A 22,624-nucleotide genomic window follows, 5' to 3' on the forward strand; every position below is an offset into this window, starting at 1 on the left:
TTGGTGCTGTTTTGAAGGCAAAGGTGGTCACATCAAATATTGATTTAGCTTTTTTTATGTTTACTGGAATTTGCATGACAATAATTGATAAATGAAAACTATTTATGGAATTATTTTTGAAGACATCTTACAATGCAAAATGTTTCACAAGTGCCTAAAACTTTTGCACAGTACTATACATACTCACAAATACACACACACACACACACACACACACACACACACACACACACACACACACACACTCACACACACACACACACACACACAAACAGCTTGGAAAAGTTAGTTTTATGTTTAAAGAGTAAATCTGAGGTTTAAAATATATGACCACTTGGACAACACACATTTGTTTTAAATAAAATTCTTGATTTTATTTGTGAGCATGTGTTTATGTGTATAGGATGTGTTGTTTGTAGAGCTCAAGCAGATCTTTGGATCTGCAACCAGCCCCCATATGCAGACATGCTGACATTGCAAAAGCAGTCAGCGCTTCCTGCTGTGAGAGGATGCTTCAGCGGTGAGATATCACCACTGTCATATACACATGCACACATACACACATTTGCTCAAGGTGTGAATACACACCACAACCACATATGTACAATGACACTCAAACATCAGAAATCTTTCGCTTTGTCCACTGCGAGAGAATGTTTCCAAAACATAAACAACGGATGCAACAACTGTGCTGTTCTTCTTTGTGATTTTGTGGTCTAAGTTTTACAAAAAAAACTTTAGGGAAGTGTCATTTACACTGGCCAGTATGATTCATCTAATGCAGTGTCTCTTAACTGGTTGGCTAGGACCCAAAAATGAAACAAAGGTCTGTTCTGATGGGGTCGTGGACAAAAGGGGAAAAACAATGCAAAATGCAACTGTGACGAGGAGGAGGGCGTGGCCAGGCCGTGAGGGTGCACGGCTGGCGCTGAGTCACCTAATCAGTGGGAGAGACAGAGAGAGGAGAGAGAGAAAAACTGGCTTGCCAGTCCTGAACACGCCGTCCACTGGTCCTCAGCCGCTCCACCCCCTGGCGGACAGCAGTGCTTCCTCCGCGACCCGGCAGATGGCAGTGGGTCCTCCGTCCCCTGGCGGCTGGTAATGGCTCCTCTGCTTCCTGTTGGATGGCAGTGGTTCCTCCACCTCCTGGCAGATGGTAGTGACCCCTCTGTCCCCTGGTGGATGGCAATGGCTCCTCCGTCTCCTGACGGACCACAGCGGCGAGTTCTCCAGGACAGCGTTCTCTTCCTCCTTCCCGGATTTCGGCACCAAATAAAAAAGACATCTGTTTGGTTGGGAAAGGAGGAAGCTGGGACCCAGCTGAGCAGTCAACATAAAGTTTTAATGATACAAATTACATAAAAGACACACACACAAACATAACTCTGTCTCTCTCTCTCTCTCTCTCTCTCTCTCTCTCTCACACACACTGGCGTCTCCGGCTCCCAATTATCTCTGTCTCCCGCTGATTAGGTGACTCAGCGCCAGGCGTGCATCATCACGGCCCGGCCACTCCCCCCTCCTCCGCACAGCAACTAATCAACAGTGTTAAGTGTAATCTGATTACAAAGATAAGTTACTGTATTCAAATTACTTTTTTTGTAAAAACTCTTTTTTAAAGTAAATTCTTGTAATCAGATTACAGTTACAGACTTTCAAGGAAGTTTCAAGGAAGTTTCAAGGAAAATAATTACTTTAAAGTACATTAACTGGATTACACTTATTTCTAAAATAGTATTATTTATGGAGAATACATTTAAAACATGAATTATGTAATGTAAAATGTAAATTTTTTAGGAAAGTAGTCATTTTTTAATGAATTACTCGAGAGTTACTTACCAAACATTGCTAATCATATAACTGTGCATGGTTAGGATAAATGGGCTCAATTTTTAAAAAGGAAGAGAAAACGCTTTCAATATCAAAGGCTGTTTCTAATCAAACTCTATGGTGTTTAGTTGTTAAACATGTTGCTTGATCGAAGCTAGCCAAAAACAGATGCCAACATGGACAGGTTGTGTGACATGCCCTCATTATGTAAATTAAAATGTGAAAAGCATGGTTTGTGATGACCACAACTGGTTTTGTGCTGTGAATTATTGACTGGCAAGATTATGAAACGCAAGAGACGAAATTTAAGAGAGGTTTAGAAACCAATATTGTCCATTTTCATTTAAAAAAATGAATGGTAACGTTAATAAATATCAGTGTTGCATTTTAAGTATAATTTTGCTAATGCTGTATGGTAAATAATTTTGGTACTGTGTCGAGTCGCTACTTGATGTCCAATGTATAATCCAGGTCCTGAAACAAAACCAGATTACAGCCACTGATCTATAATACCGTGTGTAGCATACTCATAAACAACAGTAAACCTGTGTGTAAATGTGAACACTTACCAGTACCGGTAGGACTTGTTGGATCTGCTCTCTCTGGCCTCCTCAGCTTGCCACTGGTGGACCTAGCGATGCCTGTCAACACGGAAGACATAATAGAAACACATATTGGAATTATTTGATCAGTGCTTCTAGGATGAAGGAAAGAGAAGACTAGACAAAGGACACGGTCTCCAGAAGAAATGGAGTAGAGGAAAGCAGATGTGTTTGGAACAGACATCAGAGTAATGAAGCTCTGCCCACTCAACATTATGGGCTGCATGTGTGTAAAATCAAGTCAGATGGGGCACAACCACAGAGACACATCAGATTCTGATGTCTTTTAAAATCTTAGCTGGCATCGACTTAAGGGTAAAAGTACAATTTCACCCCAAAATGAAAATTCTGTCATCATTTGCTCACCCTCATGTTGTTCCACAAAAGGAGATGTTTGGCACAGTGTTACTCTTGGGTTCGGCCAAAATGTTAGTTTTTGGGTGAACTATCACTTTAAGATAATCTGAATAGTAATGAAGTATCAGACCATTTACAGGAATATAGATTTGGAGTTTTACATAATGACAAGTGTGCATAACACTGTTAGTCATAATTCACAAAGGTCAATAAGGTACAGAGATGACTCAATAAAGGTCAAAGTGTAGTCATCTGTTTGCACAGGTTTGGATGGTAATGTAGGTCAGGGGTCTTTGATGTGTGATGCTAATGGTAAATACGGTCAATTAAAAAACATGAATGATCCAAGAAAAGAAAATAAGCTGCATGGAAAATAGAACTTAAAAATTAAATTAGGTGAGTGACTCTCACAAAATTTGTCAAGAACATATCTGGGACATATTTCACCTAAAACTCTATAGAAATCCTAATATATTGCAGAGAGATGCCACTATGCATGTATGTGTGAATGTATTTTTAAAAGGTCTAAAACTATTCTTCTTCCTCCAGTAAGTAAAAGGTTATGTTTCACAGCAAATCACAAAGTGTGAATTTCCTGTGAACCGCTAAGAAAAAAAAAAAAAAAGAAATTACACAACTCCATGCCATATGATGAGTTGCTACAAGAATAACAACTGTGTTGACAAGGCATTAATTATTTCCCATTCATATGGGCAGGTTTATTCATTTATGGCAAATCCCTACTAGACACTCTTTCCTGAAACTCTGTGGTGAGTCAATGAGTCAGCTCTCTCTTCCTGCCACGGAATCTGTATAAAGGCTTTGTGGTGGAATGTTTTGGCACCCATAAAAATCAACAGGCATGTCTGTTAAGGCTGTTTCACACTGCCCCAACAAATGCCAACAAATAGCAATATTTCAAACATTTTAAGGGGCCGTTCAGACCGAACGCATATAATAAAAAAAGCTAGACTCAGCACCACAAATAGAGCAGAATGCCGGTGTGTCTCGAGACACATTTTAACAGTTCTTTTTTACTTGACATGAGACGCTGAAAAACAGCAGGACGTGGCGTTATGGTCAAAGACATATTTGCTGTTTACACAGTCAGTGCTGTCACAGAGATATCTCAGGAGACTTATTTCAGAGATATCTTTTAAGGAGTAGGAACATTTAGTGCATACCATTCCATAAAAATATTGCTTACAGCACCTTTACTCACCCTCATGCCATCTCAAATGTGTATGACTTTCTTTCTTCTGCAGAACACAAAGAAAGATTTTTAGAAGAATATCTCAGCTCTCAATACGAGTGAATGATGATCAGGCTTTTGAAGCTAATCCATCAGACTCCAGTGGTTTAATCCATGTCTTCTGAAACAATCCAATCGATTTTGGGTGAGAAAAGACCAAAATATAATAATTTTTTTACTGTACATCTTGCCATTGCAGTGTCTAGGTACGGTCATGATTTTAAGCTCGATCACACTTCCTTGTGCTTGACGCGTGCGCAGAGTGCTAGATGGCGCTATAGAAAGTGTAATCGAGTTCGAAATCATGATAGCTAAGAAGACTGCTGTCAAGAATTAGAGTGAAAATGAGGTTACATTTTGGTCTGTTCTCACCCAAAACCAACTGGATTGCTTCAGAAGACATTAAATAAACCACTGGAGTCTAATGGATTATGTTTATGATGACTTTATCCCTTTTTGGAGCTTCAGAGGCCTGATCACTATTCACTTGCATTGCATGGACCTACAGAGATAAGATATTCTTCTAAAAATCTTTGTTTGTGTCTGGAGAAGAAAGAAAGTTATACACATCTGGGATGGCATGAGGGTGAGTAAATTATGAGAAAATTTTCATTTTTGGGTGAACTAACCCTTTAATACAAGTTCTGTTTACACAGTACGGGTCCTGGAAGAGAGCCAGTTCGGTTATAGAATACGGTTCTCACTCTAACCAAATTGTGTGTGACCCTAACCATATTTAGCATGCAAAAAACAAGACTGACAACCGTATTCTGTTACTGTGGAATACACATTCTGATAAACTATAAAGGCCAATTCACACTGCCCCAACAAACACGAACATTTCAAATGTTTTAAAGTTGGCTGTTGGATTTAGAATGTTGGGAAATGTAACTGTCATTGTCATTCTGCCCAAACAGAGTTAACATACTGATGCAACAATACCAAACAACCACATTTTGGGGGGGCAGTGTGAATTAGCCCTGCAAGAATTGTGAATTAGAATTTGCTTTGGAAAAAGTGTATGCAAATACATAAATGCAAATGTAAATAAACCCTAATATCTGATGTAGAATAGCAAAAACAAGCAGACCATCAATTTGTTTGACTGAAGAGAGTATGATGAGTATAGAAGTAAGCCTCTACTATAAGCCTGGCGGTTGAGTCAGTGCAATGTGTGGTACAGAAAGTCAGTGTTAGTTGACACTTGTTTGTGACATGCATCACAAGCATGTAATGATCAAATGTGACACCAAGCAATGATGCAGAAGTAGAGATGGGGTGAAGTCTTTATCTTCATAAGAATCTTACCTGACACAGAGAAAAACATGTAGAACTAAGGTCATGTCAGGTCTTTTTCCACCTCTACTGCACATTGCCAGTTCAGACAAAATCAGTTATGCCTAGACCAGTTATTTTGATGCTTTGGTTTACTGCAGGCTAGACCATCTAACATTTAATAAAATTGCTTAAGTATGAAATGCCAGTCAGCATTAGCACGGTGAATTTTACATTAAACACCCAGTGGCATACATTCCACAGGCTGCTAGTGCTTTTTATGTACAACACTAGCACCCTGGCATGTTAGCATGGCCCAGTTGGCCCCTGCTTTTAGATAGCATAACTACACCATTCTGAGGGCAAAAAGCATCTTTTTCCTTCAGCAGCCATTGAAAAGTAGTTGTGTATACAGACCAAATAATTTTTTTTGCAAGAAACATATTTGTTTTTAGCAGTAACAGATTTGCTTTATAAGGCTTTTAAAGGAATAGTAACTCAGAAATGATAATTCTGTCATCACTTCGTATAACAATTGTTCTTTTGCGGAACACTAACAAAGATATTTTGATGGAGTCCAATGCAAGTCAAAGAAGTCCTACACTTTCAAGCTCCCAAATAGACGGCATGAAGGTAATCCATAAAACTTGAGTGGTTTATTCCACGTCTTCTGTAACGATACGATCAGTTTTGCGTGGGAAAATGTAACTTATCTTGTTGACATCTGCAGTTTCCTTGGCGCGATCAGGATTTGAAGCACTATTACACTTCCTAGTGCTTGACATGCACTCTGTGTATGTCAAGTGCAAGGAACTGTAATAGAGCTTGAAATCATGATTGTTTGAAAGTGTTCATTTCCATTGACTTGCATTGTATGGAGAAAAATACCTCATTGTTTGTGTTCTGCAGAAGAAAATAAGTCATACAAGTTTAAGACAGAATAAGTGTGAGTAAATGATGAGAAAATTATAATTTTTGGGTGAACTATTCCTTTAAAAATGTGCCCTATTTTTCCCTGTATGTGATGTGCCAGACAAGCAACTGCCATTGAAATGAACAAGTATGCTAATGGTAAGCTCTCTTCAGGTATTTTAAACTTCCTTGGTTAAAACAGAATATCTGCAGCAATGATGTGTTCTCTCACAGTCATGAACAAAAATACCATTTCAATTCTTTTTCCTGTCCACTCCTCTGAGATCCTATTCAGCAATTCTAAAGTTAAAAGAATAAAGGTGCTGAAATGCTAAAAACCACAAGCTAAATTACAGGAAATATTCACACAATGAAGATAAAAACAGGCCAGGTGAGAGAAATAATATATACAACATAACATGTGTAACGATGTATATATATCAAATTAAAATGTCCTTCAAGGTGAGTTCATACAAGACTACAACTGACAAAATGAATACATGTTTTATGAAGTGGTTGAAAATGTCCTCAGTTTTATTGACACACTACAGAGATAAGAAAGGGTGAGATCATTTTGGTTGTTTTCTGTGTAAATATGAGGGGTCCCTGCACAGAATACTGGAACATGACTGAACAGGCCGGCATTGCCAGATACACAGACTCAAATGTGGTTTGCAGTACAGGCAGTGGGGCCTAACTGAAGATCTACACTGAAAAAAAAAATATATATAATGTTTTCGTTTTCATCTAATTCCTGTCATTTCTACTTGATTTTATTACTTTTCAGAGTTTCAACTCTGTTATCTTTATCGGTAATTCAATTTAAAAGTGCAATGAACTTCAGTGCAAAGTAACTTTGGCAATACTTTGATTTTAATTTCACTTTAAGGTAGAAAATAAAGAAAAAAAGGCTAGCATCGTGATTTTTTAAATTAAGCAAGGTTTTACACAACTTCTACACACATTAATTTGCAGCAAAAAAAAAAAAAAAAAAAAGACATTTCACCTTTCTCTTTTCTGTCCTTTTAGGCATGTATTTTCATGAAAATTATCATGTTGTAGCAACAGCAAAACCAAACTTAGATACCTCTGTGTACAAGGCAACAAATTCATTTTATTTCTGATTCTATTTGGAAATTTAATTAGTGTTGATAAGCGACATTCACTGGAAAATCTAATTAGTTGATTTATTAAGGCAATCGGTTTGTATGGGTTTTTTTAGTAAAAGTACTTATTTGACTCAAGTAAACTGAATTAAATTTTTTAAGTAGCTTTAACTAATTACAAGTTAACTTAACTCATCTATGATTAAAGTATCATTGAGTTATAGCAAGTCTCGTACAATATATGGGAAATTATGACTGGAATCTCGAATAACCATATAGCACACTGGATTCTCTTCAGTTATTCTAAGTGCACATAAATCTGCACTTTTGTAAAGTACAATTGAGTAAAGAAGAATGGCTTCAATTCAACAGGCTCCAAGTTCACCACAGGTAACACTAATCACCCTAATGGTGACTTCACACAAATCACAACTATCTGCCAGCTACAACAAAACAACAACAACAATAGTCATAAGAATGAAAACTATTTACATTTTTAAATAACAATTATAATTTTTCTACATAAGTTCCCTTGTTTTGACCAAACATACATAATTTATTCAAGTGCAAGTGTTTATGGGTATTTCACACAGCCGCAGTTTTGTACTTGACAATACTCGAGGCCAAAGTTTAAAGAAGGTATATATTTGAGATATGATTCCAAAATGTGACATTTCAAGTACTGTTCAATTAGGACCACTTAAATGTTTTTTATTAATGACAACTTTAGGGTTTATAGAGTAATGGTAACTTAATTAAAACTAGTATTTTTTTTTTTTTTTTTTTTTTTTTTTCAATTTGAGATAACTATTAGTATGCACAGTTCTCCAAAATTTTCAGAAGGTCTAAGAAAGGGTTCCTGATCTATTGTCCAAATAATCTATTGTCAGGTCAAGGGCAGGCCAAACACAGAGTGCAAAGGTTTGTTTCAAAGGCTCAGTTACATGTTCATAGACAACCTGAGTCACCCCATAAGGAATGAGTTATACCACAAGGAATACTTACCCTATGAAAGTGCAAGAGAAAAGCAAGCTAAAGTAAAATGATGCCTTTTGTTTCCTTTGAAGACCAGCACTCTAACTAACTGAAAGGGACACATCAAGAAACAGGAAGAAATTGCAACTAAATAGAGGGTGGTTAGCTTGACACAGAGAAAACAGTGTCAGTAGAAGACATCAGGGATGTTTAATCGTAGCTTTAAAACTTTAATATGTGAAATTTTTCAATGATTAAAATAAACACTTTCTCTTACTCCAGTTTAATATGCAAAAACAACTATTAGTAAGCTATTTGTATGTAAATTTCCTAGAAAACACCTAAGTGTTATACACTGTGGCTCTGTGGCATTCAAAACATTGTTCAGTTTATTTGAGTCTCCCGGCCATCCAAACACAACACCATTGTCTTAACCAGTGCCGTGAGTTTGGGATGGCACTATCTGTTTGGCCACCAGTGGAAGATGGGGAGTTTGAAAATTATTAATTTTTCAATATTGCTGTGCATACTGAAAAAGAAATAGCCTTGCAGGGTTTGTGACAGTGAGTGGAGGTAATCTTTAACTCCTCTCTCATGATTCTTCAACCCAGCAGTACACACCCTCTGAGATGAAGTGGCCATTATCAATCCACCACATTCCTGTGTCCACACACAGTAATCAGAAAGCCAACAGTTTATGCCTGGAGTTATGAAGACAGAGGCAGGGAGACATGGAGGAGGTGGAAAAAGACCAAACCATCTGTCAATTTCAGTGTCAAGACAAGTGCTGTCAAAAGAAGACAACATTTTAGCACATGTAAAATGTGCGACAAACTGAAAATGACTGTGATCAACACTCAAAGTCAAGATGCCTCTGAAGCAGAGAGGAATTTCAAAGCACTCTGGACTTTAGTTAATTTCACAGGAGATTTGTGTTGCCGCTGACTCACCTGTCAGCCTGACTGTGATGACAGGGTTGGTCAGGAAAGGGGAGGGAAGCAATGAAGGAGAAGGAGCCAGATACTGATAAAAGAAAATGTGTAATAGAGTCTCTACTGCCTCGGTAAGCTATGTTGGGCAATAATCCAAAATAATAACAAAGAGATTCATTCATCCGCTTATAATAATTCACTTCCAGATGAAACAGGGGAGACATTTTTTTTAGCATAAGAACCTTACAAAATACCACATGGAAAGCACTGCATGCAATCTAGTATCCAGAAAGTAGGAGGAAATTCGGTTTTCACAGGTGATCTTATCACTTGTTATCCACTACACTGTAGCTCAAAATGGAAATGACACTTATGATGACTCATTGGTGCTCTTGCTCAGAGATCAAGTCCATCCAAACATTCAACTGCTGAAAAGTTGTGTCAGCATTCATAAATGATCAGTGAGATTTATGCTGACTGTGCGTGAACATGTCTAGAGAACTTGTATTGTGCTAGTGTTTGGTTACCTCTCATAGTGAGTTACTGATTTACCTCAAGCGCTCAGGGTGTGCCCTCGAGTCTATGGCAAAGCACACATGTGCACACATAATTCAAAGTATTGCATATCCATTAAAATACATTAATCAATAAAAAAAATGCATTGCTTTGAACTTCATAACACATTATGTGAAGAGCTCATGAGTTTAAGCACAATCGTTCTCGCACGCTTGTTCACATCTCGCTGTCTTTTTGGAGGAGCCCAAGGTTGTATTTGAGGGATATTCTCTGAATGAGATCAGCCTTTACACATACTGTACACAGCAGAGTGCGCTGCCAGTGAAAGAAAGAAAGAAGGAAAGAGAGAGAGAGAGAGAGAGAAAGGACTGACTGATTACATGATCCAACATGTGTGTGAGGAGCTGGGTGTGCTGTGACAATGACTTTGGCAGGCCCGAGGAAACGCTACATTCCTGCCAAATCATTGTGTACACAGAGAGTTCAGCGTACATATGCGTCTGTTGAGATTATAGGGAAGGAAACATGCGAAGGCCTTTATATCGCCCCAGGCTCCATTGCACAACGAACGGGACATAGTGCAGGAAAAGATTTGGGAAAGAGCAATGAACCTAACAGATTAAATATGATATTGTTCACTATATCACAAAACACACAGCCACTGTAATAAAGCATATATTATGTCCAGTCTGGAAAAATGGTCATTGGAAATGAGATATCTGGAGTCAATCATGTTTTCCATAAATTTTTCAATTTCAAAATGTCACAAATTTATTTCGGTCCTCAAATACAATTTTTCATAATAAATAGGCCAGCTTATAGGTGTTTTTATCAGATAATAGCATAGTCCTTCTGAAAATCCTTCTGATTTTGTAACTCTCGTTTTGATTAAAATCTGCTTAAATTATTAAAATGCACAAGCCCATGCCATTCCAAATAGAAAGAACCCATTTGATAAACAGAAAAGGAAATGATGCACATTATTCCAGTAATATTGGAGATTTTGTAAGATTTTAAGAAGCCAAGAAGGGTATATCACCCACCCTTAAAGGAATATTCTGGGCGCAATAAAAGTTGAAATCACTCAATAGCATTTGTGACCTAATGTTGATTATCACAAAAATAATATTCGTCCCTCCTTTTCTTGAAAACAAGAAGCAAAAACGTGCAGCTTATAATTTTATAATAGCACTTATATTAATTCTTCAGTTAAAACTTGTGTATTAATTTAGGTGTTGTTTCAATCGTCGTTTTTTTATTTCTTTTTTTATTTAGGGTTTAGAAATCATGGCATCAGAGTTGTAAAATTGGATGTAACTTAATATAAGTGAATTAGTCACACTAAAATCACGTTGACATGCATATTGTTTAAATCTTATGGCTTTTGAAACCATAAGTATTTTGACTTCACGGATTGGCCCCATTGACTTCCATTGTAAGTGTGTCAGTGTAACCCAGATTTTTGCTTTAAAAAAATAAATTTAAAAAATTGGATGGATAAGTCTAAATTAAGTTTTGTGGTAATCAACGTTATGCCACAAATGCTGTCGATTGAGCTTAACTTGTGTTGAACCCAGAAAATTCCTTTAAAGGAAACTGTACAGCACTTGAGCACAACTATCCTCCTGCATAGCAGAATTCCATCATATTTTATTGGACAAATAATAGGACGGTGGTCATTACCAGTCAATAACTGCTTTTAGAAATTGCATTAATTCTCTTTTTAATTTGCATACACCTTGTAAATCCTAAATAAATTGATTATTGTGATTATTTTAAAACAGCGCAAATATGAACGTCACGTTTGCTTTCACTTTAACTTCGAGGTAAATGATCTAGATTTACTGTTATCATATGTGAGCAGAAGCCATGCCTGGTATTTCCATTAGCCCAATGAAAGTTTCGGTGGTTCGTCTACTCACCAGAATATGTTTTCTTCATGTTCATCGGGCACCTTTTCTCCTGGGAATTTTGACTTCAGTCTATCAGATCCGTATCTGAGATTGCAACATCTGAAATATGTTTGTTTGTATAAATTCTCTTGGGTAGCTGTTTAGCACCGCCAAACGCACTGTAAAGCGCGCACGATCTCAAAATATCGATTTAATTTGTCTTTAATGTAAACCGCCTAAATGAGTCACAACTCAACTCTCATATAGCTCCAGATTTACCTATGCATACACACACACACACACACACACCTGTGTGATAACTCCGCCTTAGGGTTTGAGATACACACCTGAAGATGTGACGCGAATCAGATGTTGACTGTAACTGTTGATAGTTCAGAAATATATTTTTTTTTATATTTTTTGGTTAACAGGTTAAGCAGTATGGATTTTTAATGCTCCAAAACTTGTTTGCTATGCTGTTAACACCAAAACCTTTCACTGGTCGTGTTTCCATTCTCTGTAAGAACGCGTTACAGCAAGTATAAGACATATAGGTATTTTTGTTATTTTTACCTCAAATACTTTTTGCACCAGGGGTTTTTCAACAGCAAACACATGCTTTTTTGCAGCCTGAGTCTGAAAGGTGTAAACTACATTTAAATGTTGTTTAAATTTAGAAGCCCTAAGGCAAGATTGACTGTTGATGCAAAAAAACAAACAAAAACAAAAAAACAAAAAACAAAAACAAAAAAAAAAACACTTTTAACCAACACATTTTCTGCACTGTTAACAGAGCATCACAAAGTAGTTTTTTTTTTTTTTCACTTTGGTTGCAAACCCCACTAAAATCCAGATTAACACATTTGACAAGAACTGTATGTTCAGTGTGGTGGAGTGAGGCTCTTTGTGAATAAAGGTGACCTTCTGTGAAGGAGAGTTAGATTTTCTTCAGTGGGGTCTTCACACAAATATTTTCCACCACGGGAGGAAGTCTGCAGGCTTGTCTCTATGACATAGAATATGCAAGCCCCCAAGATAGACCAAGGTGGCAAGTCACATAAAAAACGGGATGCAGCTGACAGATTCAGAACCTGTTTTCAACACTTGCCAAACACCAAAATGTAGGTGTTAAATTGTTTCAATCGTTGATGTTTTTTTTTGTTTTGTTTTTTTTTTTTGTTGTTTTTTTTTTTTGTCATTTAGGGTTTAGAAATCATGGCATCAGAGTTGTAAAATTGGAAATAACTTAATATAAGCGGCTTAATCACACTAAAATCATGTTGACATGCATATTGTTTAAATACTGTGGCTTTTGAACCCAGACATTTTCTACACTGTTTCCTAAAACAGAGCATCACAAAGTAGTTTCTTTTTTTTTTTTTTTTTTTTTCACTTTGGTTGCAAACGCCACTAAAATCCAGATTAACACATTTGACAAGAACTGTATGTTCAGTGTAGTGGAGTGAGGCTCAGTGTGAATAAAGGTGTCTTGTGAAGGAGAGTTAGATTTTCTTCAGTGGGGCTCTTGACATGAATATTTTCCACCACAGGAGGAAGTCTGCAGGCTTGTCTGTATGATGTAGAATATGCAAGCCCCAAGATAGACCAAGGTGGAATTCACATAAAACACGGTCTGCAGGTGACAGATCCTGTTTTCAACGCTTGTCAAACATTTTGCCATTATTCTTGTAAAGTTCAATTTAAACATATATTACTAATTAAGTTATAAAATCAAGAGCTGTTAACAGTTGCATAAGGAATAGAAATATACCATTCACAGTAAATTACATTAAAGTGACATAAAGGTGTCACGGCTCCGGTGAGTTCGCTGGTTTATTCTGTTGTTTTGTTTTTCTCTCTCCCTCATGTCTTGCAGGTGGAGCCAGCACGCATGATCAGTGTTTCCATGGGAATGTTCATCATTCCCAGGAAGCACTGACCATGCCGCTGATTAACGTGCTAGCTACACCTGTTCCACTCTGATTGCAATCCCTACTTAATCCTTGTGTGCCCTCACTGTCTTCGCTAGATTATTGCTTGTGCTGTCAAGCAGTTAACCTTGCTCTCTTTGTCAAGTTGGCGCTGTCTCATGTGTCTGTTGGTTGCCTATCTCTGCCCACATGTCGGGTTACCTTCCAGTTTGCCATATGCCTGTCCTCGCCACCCACGAATCGCCAGTGGAGGATTCTTAGTCTCTGTCCGAGTGTCAGGAATATGACTGCCCTCCTTCGTCCGGGCTTTGCTCTCTGCACCACACCATGCTTCAACGGACTCTTCCTTTGGATCTGCTCCTGACTTCCACAGTGCATACACCTGTCTATGATCACACTCATCCTTTGCCCGCTGGGCGGCCACAACGTGCACACAAACTTGTTCCTCGCCTCCTGCTACTGCAGCCGCTGCTGGGATTCCTATTCATTGCCAGTGCAGTTTATGTTGACATTTGTTGTTAATAAATCCTTTGAACTGTTCTTCTGCTATTGGGTCTCTGTCTCACTCTTACTCTGACAAAAGGTACATCAGATATGCGTCTAGAGTCCACATAAGTATATTTGTTCATTTTAAAAATGTTATTAAACAAATGCACAGATAATATAGCTGAAGTAAAATAATTAAACATTGGATTCAAGTTTCAGCTACAGGCCAAACCCAATCACTCATTTAATGCTAATGGACTAACTAACATGAAAAGCTTAGTAAAATACACAAAATAACAAAAATTACAGAAGATAACTTACTTACAGAAGACATAAGAGGACTGAGACGAATTTTAAAAAGATTCTAAAATTTAAGCTGTTTACAAAAGAGGAACTAACATGTCCTTGAACATGTCAGTTGCCAAGTTTCAGCAGAAATAGGTCAAACATGAAAACAAAGAAGAAGAAAAAAACAAATCAGATGAACTTGCTAACAGCCTAAACAGTTACAAAATTAAAAACACTTCAGAAACTATATGACAAGGTTTTCAGAAATCAACATTGTAAAAGAGAATTTACATTATATTTATAAAGAGATTTTTTGCAAATAATATTGCGGGAGCAAACACCACCACATGTGGCTTCATGGGCAAATTTTGAATACAGAAATCCCACCAAGTATATTTCTGTGCGTACATGTCTAGAAGCCATTTTTCTTACACCTCATGTCCTCGTATATTCCATTAGCATGTCTTCTCTCTTCTTCCCTCTTTCTTCTGCGGTGTTCCTTTATCTGGGAAAAAAAGATAAGATCAGTTAAACTAGCTTATTAACCTATTGACACATTTACTTAAAATCCCCATGTTATCAAAATTAGAATTTTGTGGCTTTTAGCCAATAGGCGCTTCCACGTTGTAACAAAAGGTTAGTTGTTGGGCAGACAAAGGAGGAAGCGGGATCCGGTTTCCATGTTCCAAGTGAGTCTGTTTTTATTGAAATAAACAGCAATCACTTTCCATCGCAAATTGAAACATGGTTCAGCTTTTCAGCAATAACACAAAATACTGCTTTTCAGCCAACATAAAACAACACTCTGTTAATTGCCACGGTCTCGGTGTGTGTGCATCAGCCTCTCTTTCTGTGGACTGGCTATCTTTTATCTCCCCCGACTCTCACTGTGAACATAGAGATGGTAATTAGTCACTATTCATCTCAGGTGGATGCCCTTACCACTTTCTCTCTCCCCAGACGGGCGCTCAACCACGCCCGCACCTCCACACACATATACAACCTCTTCTGCAAATTTAATGGCATTATTCCGTTTAGAGGTCTTGTGAGAAAAGGACCTTTCAGCTCCAGCCATTTGCATCATAAAAAGCCGTTACTATACCTGCTAGTGATGGGAAGATCGGATCATTTTACTGACTTGAATCTTTGAGTCTCGTTCAGCAAAATGAACAAATCTTTTTTCAAGTCATTTAGTTCATTTGAGCAGAATTAAATTAAAATGTCACATTTTCAATAGCCCCCCAACAAGTCTACTTACGAAAACTTTGATTATAGTCCCAATAAGGAAAAATTGCAAATGCAGCCAAGGAAAATTATGAGAAATAGAAAGATTAGTTCACCTCTGGAATCTTCTTGTCGGAGTCGTTCGTTCTTTCGTCACTGCATAGCGTATACGGCTGTCACGTGACAAATGAACGAACGACTCGAACCAGAAGAATCGCAAGGTGAACTAATAATTTCTGTTTCCTGTACAGTGCCTATGCGGTTTTCACGTAACAAACGAACGGAGGTTGCACAATGCACATGCGCGGCCAACACAAAATGAACGAATCACTCTCTGAGACTACTCGTTCTTCTGAGTCACATAAAAGATTCCTCATACAATGCTATTATATGACATTTAAAAACTTCTACTACAGTGCATGACTTGAAAAGCAATACATTTTAACTTTTGTATTACACAACCAACTACATTTACAGGCTTGTTTGGGCATGATCAAATTACATGGTAGATCAACTGATAGAGCATTACACTTGTGATGCAAAGGACCAGGGTACTTAGTTTCATATTGTCTTGAAGAGCACGCAAGTTGACAAGTAAGATGGAACTGTCATAGAACCACAACATGATGTGGTTATTTTAGCAATTGTGTATTTCTTGTCACATTTTATTTTATTACACTATTAAATAGGTTTAGGTTTAAGATTTAGGGTAGGGGTGTTGGTTTTGTTGACTTAGAGGGGGTCATGAAATGGAGAATCAAATTTTCCTTGATATTTAGACATATAAGAGGTAATTCAAAACTCAAAACTTCCTTCCCAGTATAAAAATAAATTTTTTAGTTGCCACCCTGTTGAAACGTCTCGTTTTGAAATCTGTCTGTTCGTGACGTCACAGCACACATTGCTCATTTGTATTTACACATCCCACAACATGCGTCCCATTGCCCCCGCCCACACACATGCAGTTCAAGTCATGAGAGCAGGCCTTTCGTGGCTAACTATTCCTAACATAACACCTAATGGGACCCATCTGGACTATTTTGAATTAGTTTGCATATGAACATGAACTACACAGACTGTTTGACCGCTGCCATGTATCTCGCCGCTTTTAAAATACGCGGTGTCAAGTTACAACTCTGAAATGGAGAAGCAATTCTCTTTCATTCTGTTGCTGCCTTATGGATGTGCTCTTTTGCCCATCTGTGCTATTTTTAATTGTTGGTGTATGTAAACATAGGACGCCTTTGATGATGGACGTCTTTGACCATTTCCGGCAATTGGCACCTCAGTGCGCCTACAGTATGTGTGTGCGTCATTTCACCATTTTTTGGGTTATGATGTGTTAATTTTATTCTGCTCATGTCGGCATCAATTGTTTGTGATACAGGCATAATACGATTCAAGCTTTGCAAAGGAACTGTTATTGAAGGATGGTGCAGTTAAAAACATTTCAAAAACATAAGTAAGCCATTTAATTCATGAATATTTCAAATGTCATGAATGTTTGATAGTTATGATGCTTAACATAATATCTGTTAACATCTCAAAAAGTGTTTGAGAGTTTTATATGACACATTAACCGGTTTCATATGTGAAAGTGGTTAATGTGTGTTTGCTTTGAAGCCATCTATTTGCTAGTTGTGGCGAGTAGGATGGGGCCGAGCAGCATCTGGGCAGAGCGAGGCCAGGAAGATAAGTGGTGAATGAGATCCACCTGTGTCACACCGGTATCGCATTCCAGTGAGGAGCGGCAGGAGTATTTAAGGAGAGGAGACAGCGGCAGACGAGAGAGAGAGAGACGCATGAAGCTGACTGTGTGTAGTGTTGCGCTGAAAAGCCAACAGAGTTTATGTGTAGTGAAGCTGAAGAGCATAACGTAGTGTGAAGCAGTGTGTTATTGTGTGCGGCTGAAAAGTGCAACAATAAATGTCTACATGTTTTGTCAAGCCAGCCCCAGTTTCCTCCTTTACATGAACTGTTACACTATTATACTCCTAAATGTTGAAAAGAAAAACAATTTTAGCAGATACAGTATACGCATTTAAATTTTTCAACGCATTTAGATTATTCTACATTTTAAAGTAGGAAAACATGGTTCATGGCCCTTCAGTATATCCTGCTCAAACTTCCTGTTTCAACAGGAAATACGTCACACAAAGCTAATTGATTATAGAGAATAAAACAATCAACAGAAATGACCTGAGACAAACAAAAAGACACCCACAGTCAAATCTGTAATCATCACTTTACAATTTGCATGTGTGCAGTACATTTACAGTGTTTCTGCCTTTTGGAATTACAGACTTGCTCATCTAGCTAGTTTCAGATATATTTGACACTCACCTTGGGTACCATCCACACTACAGCCACCAAGATCAGCAGTAACAGCACACTCCCAGCTGTCAGAGCTGTCACTGGTATCAGAAAATCCCTCATGCCAGTGGCATTATTAGCAGTGGAAGGAGCTGATTTAATTGGGATCTCTGTAAAGCAGAATTACAATTAAATTTAGCCTTAGCCAGAATGGAGAATTTCAGCACAACTATTACATGCATATAGGGGTGGGCAAATTATTGCTGCATATCACTTGCTCCAAAACTATAACAAATCATAAGTGTATTTGTCTTGAATCAATTTATATAATACAGCAGACATATTGACTGGGTCCAGTTCCTTGAGGACATAAATGGGATATTTGAAGCTACTTTATTGGATGATCTTTCGAGGGTTCCGCTGGCACGTGAGGATCCCCAAATGGTGCCTCTAGTATATACAGTATCTATATATATATAGTGCATTCAGAAAGTATTCAGACCCTTTAATTTTTTCAAATTTTATGTTGCAGCCTTATGCTAAAATGCTTAAAAAACATTTCACATCAATCTACACTCCATACCCCATAATGACAAAGCAAAAGCCAGATTTTTGATAATTGCAAATGTATTAAAAAGAAAAAACTGAAATATCACATTGACATAAGTATTCAGACCCTTAACTCAGTACTTCGTTGAAGCACCTTTGGCAGCGATTACAGCCTCAAATATTTTTGGGTATGATGCAACAAGCTTAGCACACCTGGATTTGGGGATTTTCTGCCATTCTTCAGATCCTCTCAAGCTCTGTCAGTTTGAATAGGGACCATCAGTGGACAACCATTTTCAGGTCTCTCCAGAGATGTTAGATTGGGTTCAAGTTCCAAATTTTTTCCATTTAAGAATTTTGGAGACCACTGTGCTCTTGGGAACCTTCAATGCAGCCAAAAATTTTTGTAGCCTTACCCAGATCTGTGCATCGACACAATCCTCTCTCTGAGCTCTGCAGGCAGTTCTTTTGACCTCATGGCTTGGTTTTTGCTCTGATATGCATTTTCAGCTGTGAGACCTTATATTGACAGGTGTGTGCCTTTCCAAATCATGTCCAATCAATTGAATTTGCCACAGGTGGGTTCCAATCAAAGTGTAGAAACATCTCAAAGATGATCCAGAGAAATAGGATGCACCTGAGCTAAATTTCAAGTGTCAAAGGGTCTGAATACTTATGTCAATGTGATATTTCAGTTATCAAAAATCTGGTTTTTGCTTTGTCATTTTGGGGTAAGGAGTGTAGATTGATGTGAATTTATTTATTTATTTTTAAACATTTTAGCATAAGGTGCAACATAACAAAATGTGGAAAAATATGAAGGGTCTGAATACTTTCTGTATCCACTGTATATAGGAAAAGGCAGATGAGAACAGCCCTCTTTAATCTTTGAACTTTTTGACAGGAAATAAACACGCAAATGGTTTACTTAGATTGTCTAACATTCTCACCAGCTGTGACTTTACAGGAAATAAACCAATGGAAAAAGAGCTATGACATTTACTTGAGTTTAAAGGTGATTGTGATCAAACATATTAAACAAAATACAGATAATTTTACATATTACATCTGTACTTGTCCATAGTGTGAAATTATTAAATTTACATGTGATTAAAATTTATTTTTTTGTTGACCTCCCATTAAATTAACAACACTTCCTGTATACTGTTAATAGATGTATAACCTAAACTTCTATTTTTTAAATCTATAATTAAACAATGAAAATTAACAAGCAATAAAAGAGACAGAAGTGTACACTCACCATTAACAAAAATAAAAACTCCTGTTTCTGTTGTCATGTGGCAGTTGGCATTAAAAATGTTGCAAGTGCACCAATAAGCCCCAGTGTCCTTCTGTTGTAGGTTAAAGATGTTTATGGTCAGAGTTTTTTTCTCAACACTGACTTCAACGCGTCCTTTGTAGTCTTCATGTATAGTTAACTTGCTGTTATTAAAATAGTAATAGAGAACTTCACGGATGAACTCTCGTCTGCTCAGCAGATACACACCCAGCGCCTTTTGGTCAGCTGTAGGGCACTTAACGGTGAAATTCTCACCTTTAAACTTCTGTTCATCTAAAAAATGTAGATGTGCAGACAGAATGTGAATAAACAGTTAGGATCTGATCTCAAAGTTTACAATGTCCATATAGCGTTTTAAGCCAGAGTATGACATAGTGTTGCGAGAGAGAACAAAGAAGAGTCAGATGCCCCTGAAAAGTATTTTCTGATATCAAAGAAAAATTTTTTTTATCAAGCTACTTTTTAAGAGGCCCTAGTTGAGACTTTTAAACCTATATCTTGATAGTGTAGATGTTTTTCGAGATGGTAGTGTCCATCGTAACATCTGCAGAACATACAGGTGCATCTCAGTAAATTAGAATGTCATGGAAAAGTTCATTTATTTCAGTAATTCAACTCAAATTGTGAAACTCGTGTATTAAATAAATTCAATGCACACAGACTGAAGTAGTTTAAGTCTTTGGTTCTTTTAATTGTGATGATTTTGGCTCACATTTAACAAAAACCCACCAATTCACTATCTCAAAAAATTAGAATATGGTGACATGCCAATCAGCTAATCAACTCAAAACACCTGCAAAGGTTTCCTGAGCCTTCAAAATGGTCTCTCAGTTTGGTTCACTAGGCTACACAATCATGGGGAAGACTGCTGATCTGACAGTTGTCCAGAAGACAATCATTGACACCCTTCACAAGGAGGGTAAGCCACAAACATTCATTGCCAAAGAAGCTGGCTGTTCACAGAGTGCTGTATCCAAGCATGTTAACAGAAAGTTGAGTGGAAGGAAAAAGTGTGGAAGAAAAAGATGCACAACCAACCGAGAGAACCGCAGCCTTATGATTGTCAAGCAAAATCATTCAAGAATTTGGGTGAACTTCACAAGGAATGGACTGAGGCTGGGGTCAAGGCATCAAGAGCCACCACACACAGACAGGTCAAGGAATTTGGCTACAGTTGTCGTATTCCTCTTGTTAAGCCACTCCTGAACCACAGACAACGTCAGAGGCGTCTTACCTGGGCTAAGGAGAAGAAGAACTGGACTGTTGCCCAGTGTTCCAAAGTCCTCTTTTCAGATGAGAGCAAGTTTTGTATTTCATTTGGAAACCAAGGTCCTAGAGTCTGGAGGAAGGGTGGAGAAGCTCATAGCCCAAGTTGCTTGAAGTCCAGTGTTAAGTTTCCACAGTCTGTGATGATTTGGGGTGCAATGTCATCTGCTGGTGTTGGTCCATTGTGTTTTTTGAAAACCAAAGTCACTGCACCCGTTTACCAAGAAATTTTGGAGCACTTCATGCTTCCTTCTGCTGACCAGCTTTTTAAAGATGCTGATTTCATTTTCCAGCAGGATTTGGCACCTGCCCACACTGCCAAAAGCACCAAAAGTTGTTTAAATGACCATGGTGTTGGTGTGCTTGACTGGCCAGCAAACTCACCAGACCTGAACCCCATAGAGAATCTATGGGGTATTGTCAAGAGGAAAATGAGAAACAAGAGACCAAAAAATGCAGATGAGCTGAAGGCCACTGTCAAAGAAACCTGGGCTTCCATACCACCTCAGCAGTGCCACAAACTGATCACCTCCATGCCACGCCGATTTGAGGCAGTAATTAAAGCAAAAGGAGCCCCTACCAAGTATTGAGTACATATACAGTAAATGAACATACTTTCCAGAAGGCCAACAATTCACTAAAAATGTTTTTTTTATTGGTCTTATGATGTATTCTAATTTTTTGAGATAGTGAATTGGTGGGTTTTTGTTAAATGTGAGCCAAAATCATCACAATTAAAAGAACCAAAGACTTAAACTACTTCAGTCTGTGTGCACTGAATTTATTTAATACACAAGTTTCACAATTTGAGTTGAATTACTGAAATAAATGAACTTTTCCACGACATTCTAATTTATTGAGATGCACCTGTATACAGTAGCTTGTCCTTTTCATCATCCACATCTTGTGTTCTCAAACTGACTGTTGCAAACCACAATTACAAAATTTTAAAGTTAAAAAACACTCAAATAGCATGTTCTGAGGTTTTTATTTTTATTTAATTTAGTGCTGTTGGTAATGCAAACAACAAAGAACATATAAAATTTGACTTCACATAAGTATATTAAATATAGTATAAATATACAGTATGTTAATAAAAAAGGTATGCAATACCTATGTAGTACTTGTAAAGGAATTGCCAAAATGTGTAATAGTGAAAAAAACTAAAAATAACTAACCTTCACTTGAAACAAGATTGCAGAGATTAAGAAGAACAGATAAAAACAAGGTGACTGTCAGAGACATTTTCGTAATTGTCGTCAACGTATCTCAAACAATATCCTCCATCTGAACCAGAAAACACAAACTAAACTTGTCTGCACTGCAGACCTATATATGCTCTAGCCCACACAGCCTCTGAGCAAGAGCATCCTATGATACGTCTGACATCCTACTTTGCAAACCCCAACCAATCAAAGCCATGCCAAACAAAGAACTTTGATAACATTTTAAAATAAGGATAACAGATAACATGAACTAGCAATGGGCAATACTTTCACAAGCATTATTCATTCTTAATTAATCATTTTACCTTAGAAGTTGTATATGATAACATAGTTTATATGATATATGATTAATAACATTGTATTATTGTTAATGCATTATTAACAAACATGAA

At 37.5% G+C, this 22,624-nt stretch overlaps 2 protein-coding genes across 2 annotated transcripts in view; both read right to left on the minus strand.

Moving 5' to 3' along the window:
* Positions 1-12,100, minus strand: part of LOC127451319 (septin-9-like) — a 148,488-nt gene extending 136,388 nt beyond the window's left edge. The window contains exons 1-2 of the mRNA XM_051715906.1: positions 11,680-12,100; positions 2,400-2,471 (exon numbers count right to left, since the gene is read on the minus strand). Coding sequence (XP_051571866.1) covers positions 2,400-2,471; positions 11,680-11,704 — 97 coding nt within the window. The 5' untranslated portion in view covers positions 11,705-12,100. The remainder of the gene's footprint in view (positions 1-2,399; positions 2,472-11,679) is intronic.
* Positions 12,101-13,956: 1,856 nt separating this feature from the next.
* Positions 13,957-22,356, minus strand: LOC127451321 (uncharacterized). Its single transcript, XM_051715912.1, has 4 exons — positions 22,185-22,356; positions 19,702-20,013; positions 17,922-18,061; positions 13,957-14,859 (listed from the first exon to the last, which is right to left on the minus strand). The coding sequence occupies exons 1-4, from the start codon at positions 22,249-22,251 to the stop codon at positions 14,767-14,769; spliced, it is 612 nt and encodes a 203-aa protein (XP_051571872.1). The 5' UTR covers positions 22,252-22,356; the 3' UTR covers positions 13,957-14,766.
* Positions 22,357-22,624: the final 268 nt, after the last annotated feature.

The sequence above is a fragment of the Myxocyprinus asiaticus genome, chromosome 14 (assembly GCF_019703515.2).
Source record: "Myxocyprinus asiaticus isolate MX2 ecotype Aquarium Trade chromosome 14, UBuf_Myxa_2, whole genome shotgun sequence".
Classification (NCBI taxonomy): Eukaryota; Metazoa; Chordata; class Actinopteri; order Cypriniformes; family Catostomidae; genus Myxocyprinus; species Myxocyprinus asiaticus.

What these genes read in the sequence shown, in the direction of transcription:
- LOC127451321 (XM_051715912.1), bottom strand. Translation starts at nt 22,251, where the DNA reads ATGTCTCTGACAGTCACCTTGTTTTTATCTGTTCTTCTTAATCTCTGC. An exon ending in CAATCTTGTTTCAAGTGAAG is followed by an intron (nt 20,014 to 22,184) that starts GTTAGTTATTTT and finishes TACATTTTTTAG; the next exon opens with ATGAACAGAAGTTTAAAGGT. An exon ending in TAGTGTGGATGGTACCCAAG is followed by an intron (nt 14,860 to 17,921) that starts GTGAGTGTCAAA and finishes TTTTTTTCCCAG; the next exon opens with ATAAAGGAACACCGCAGAAG.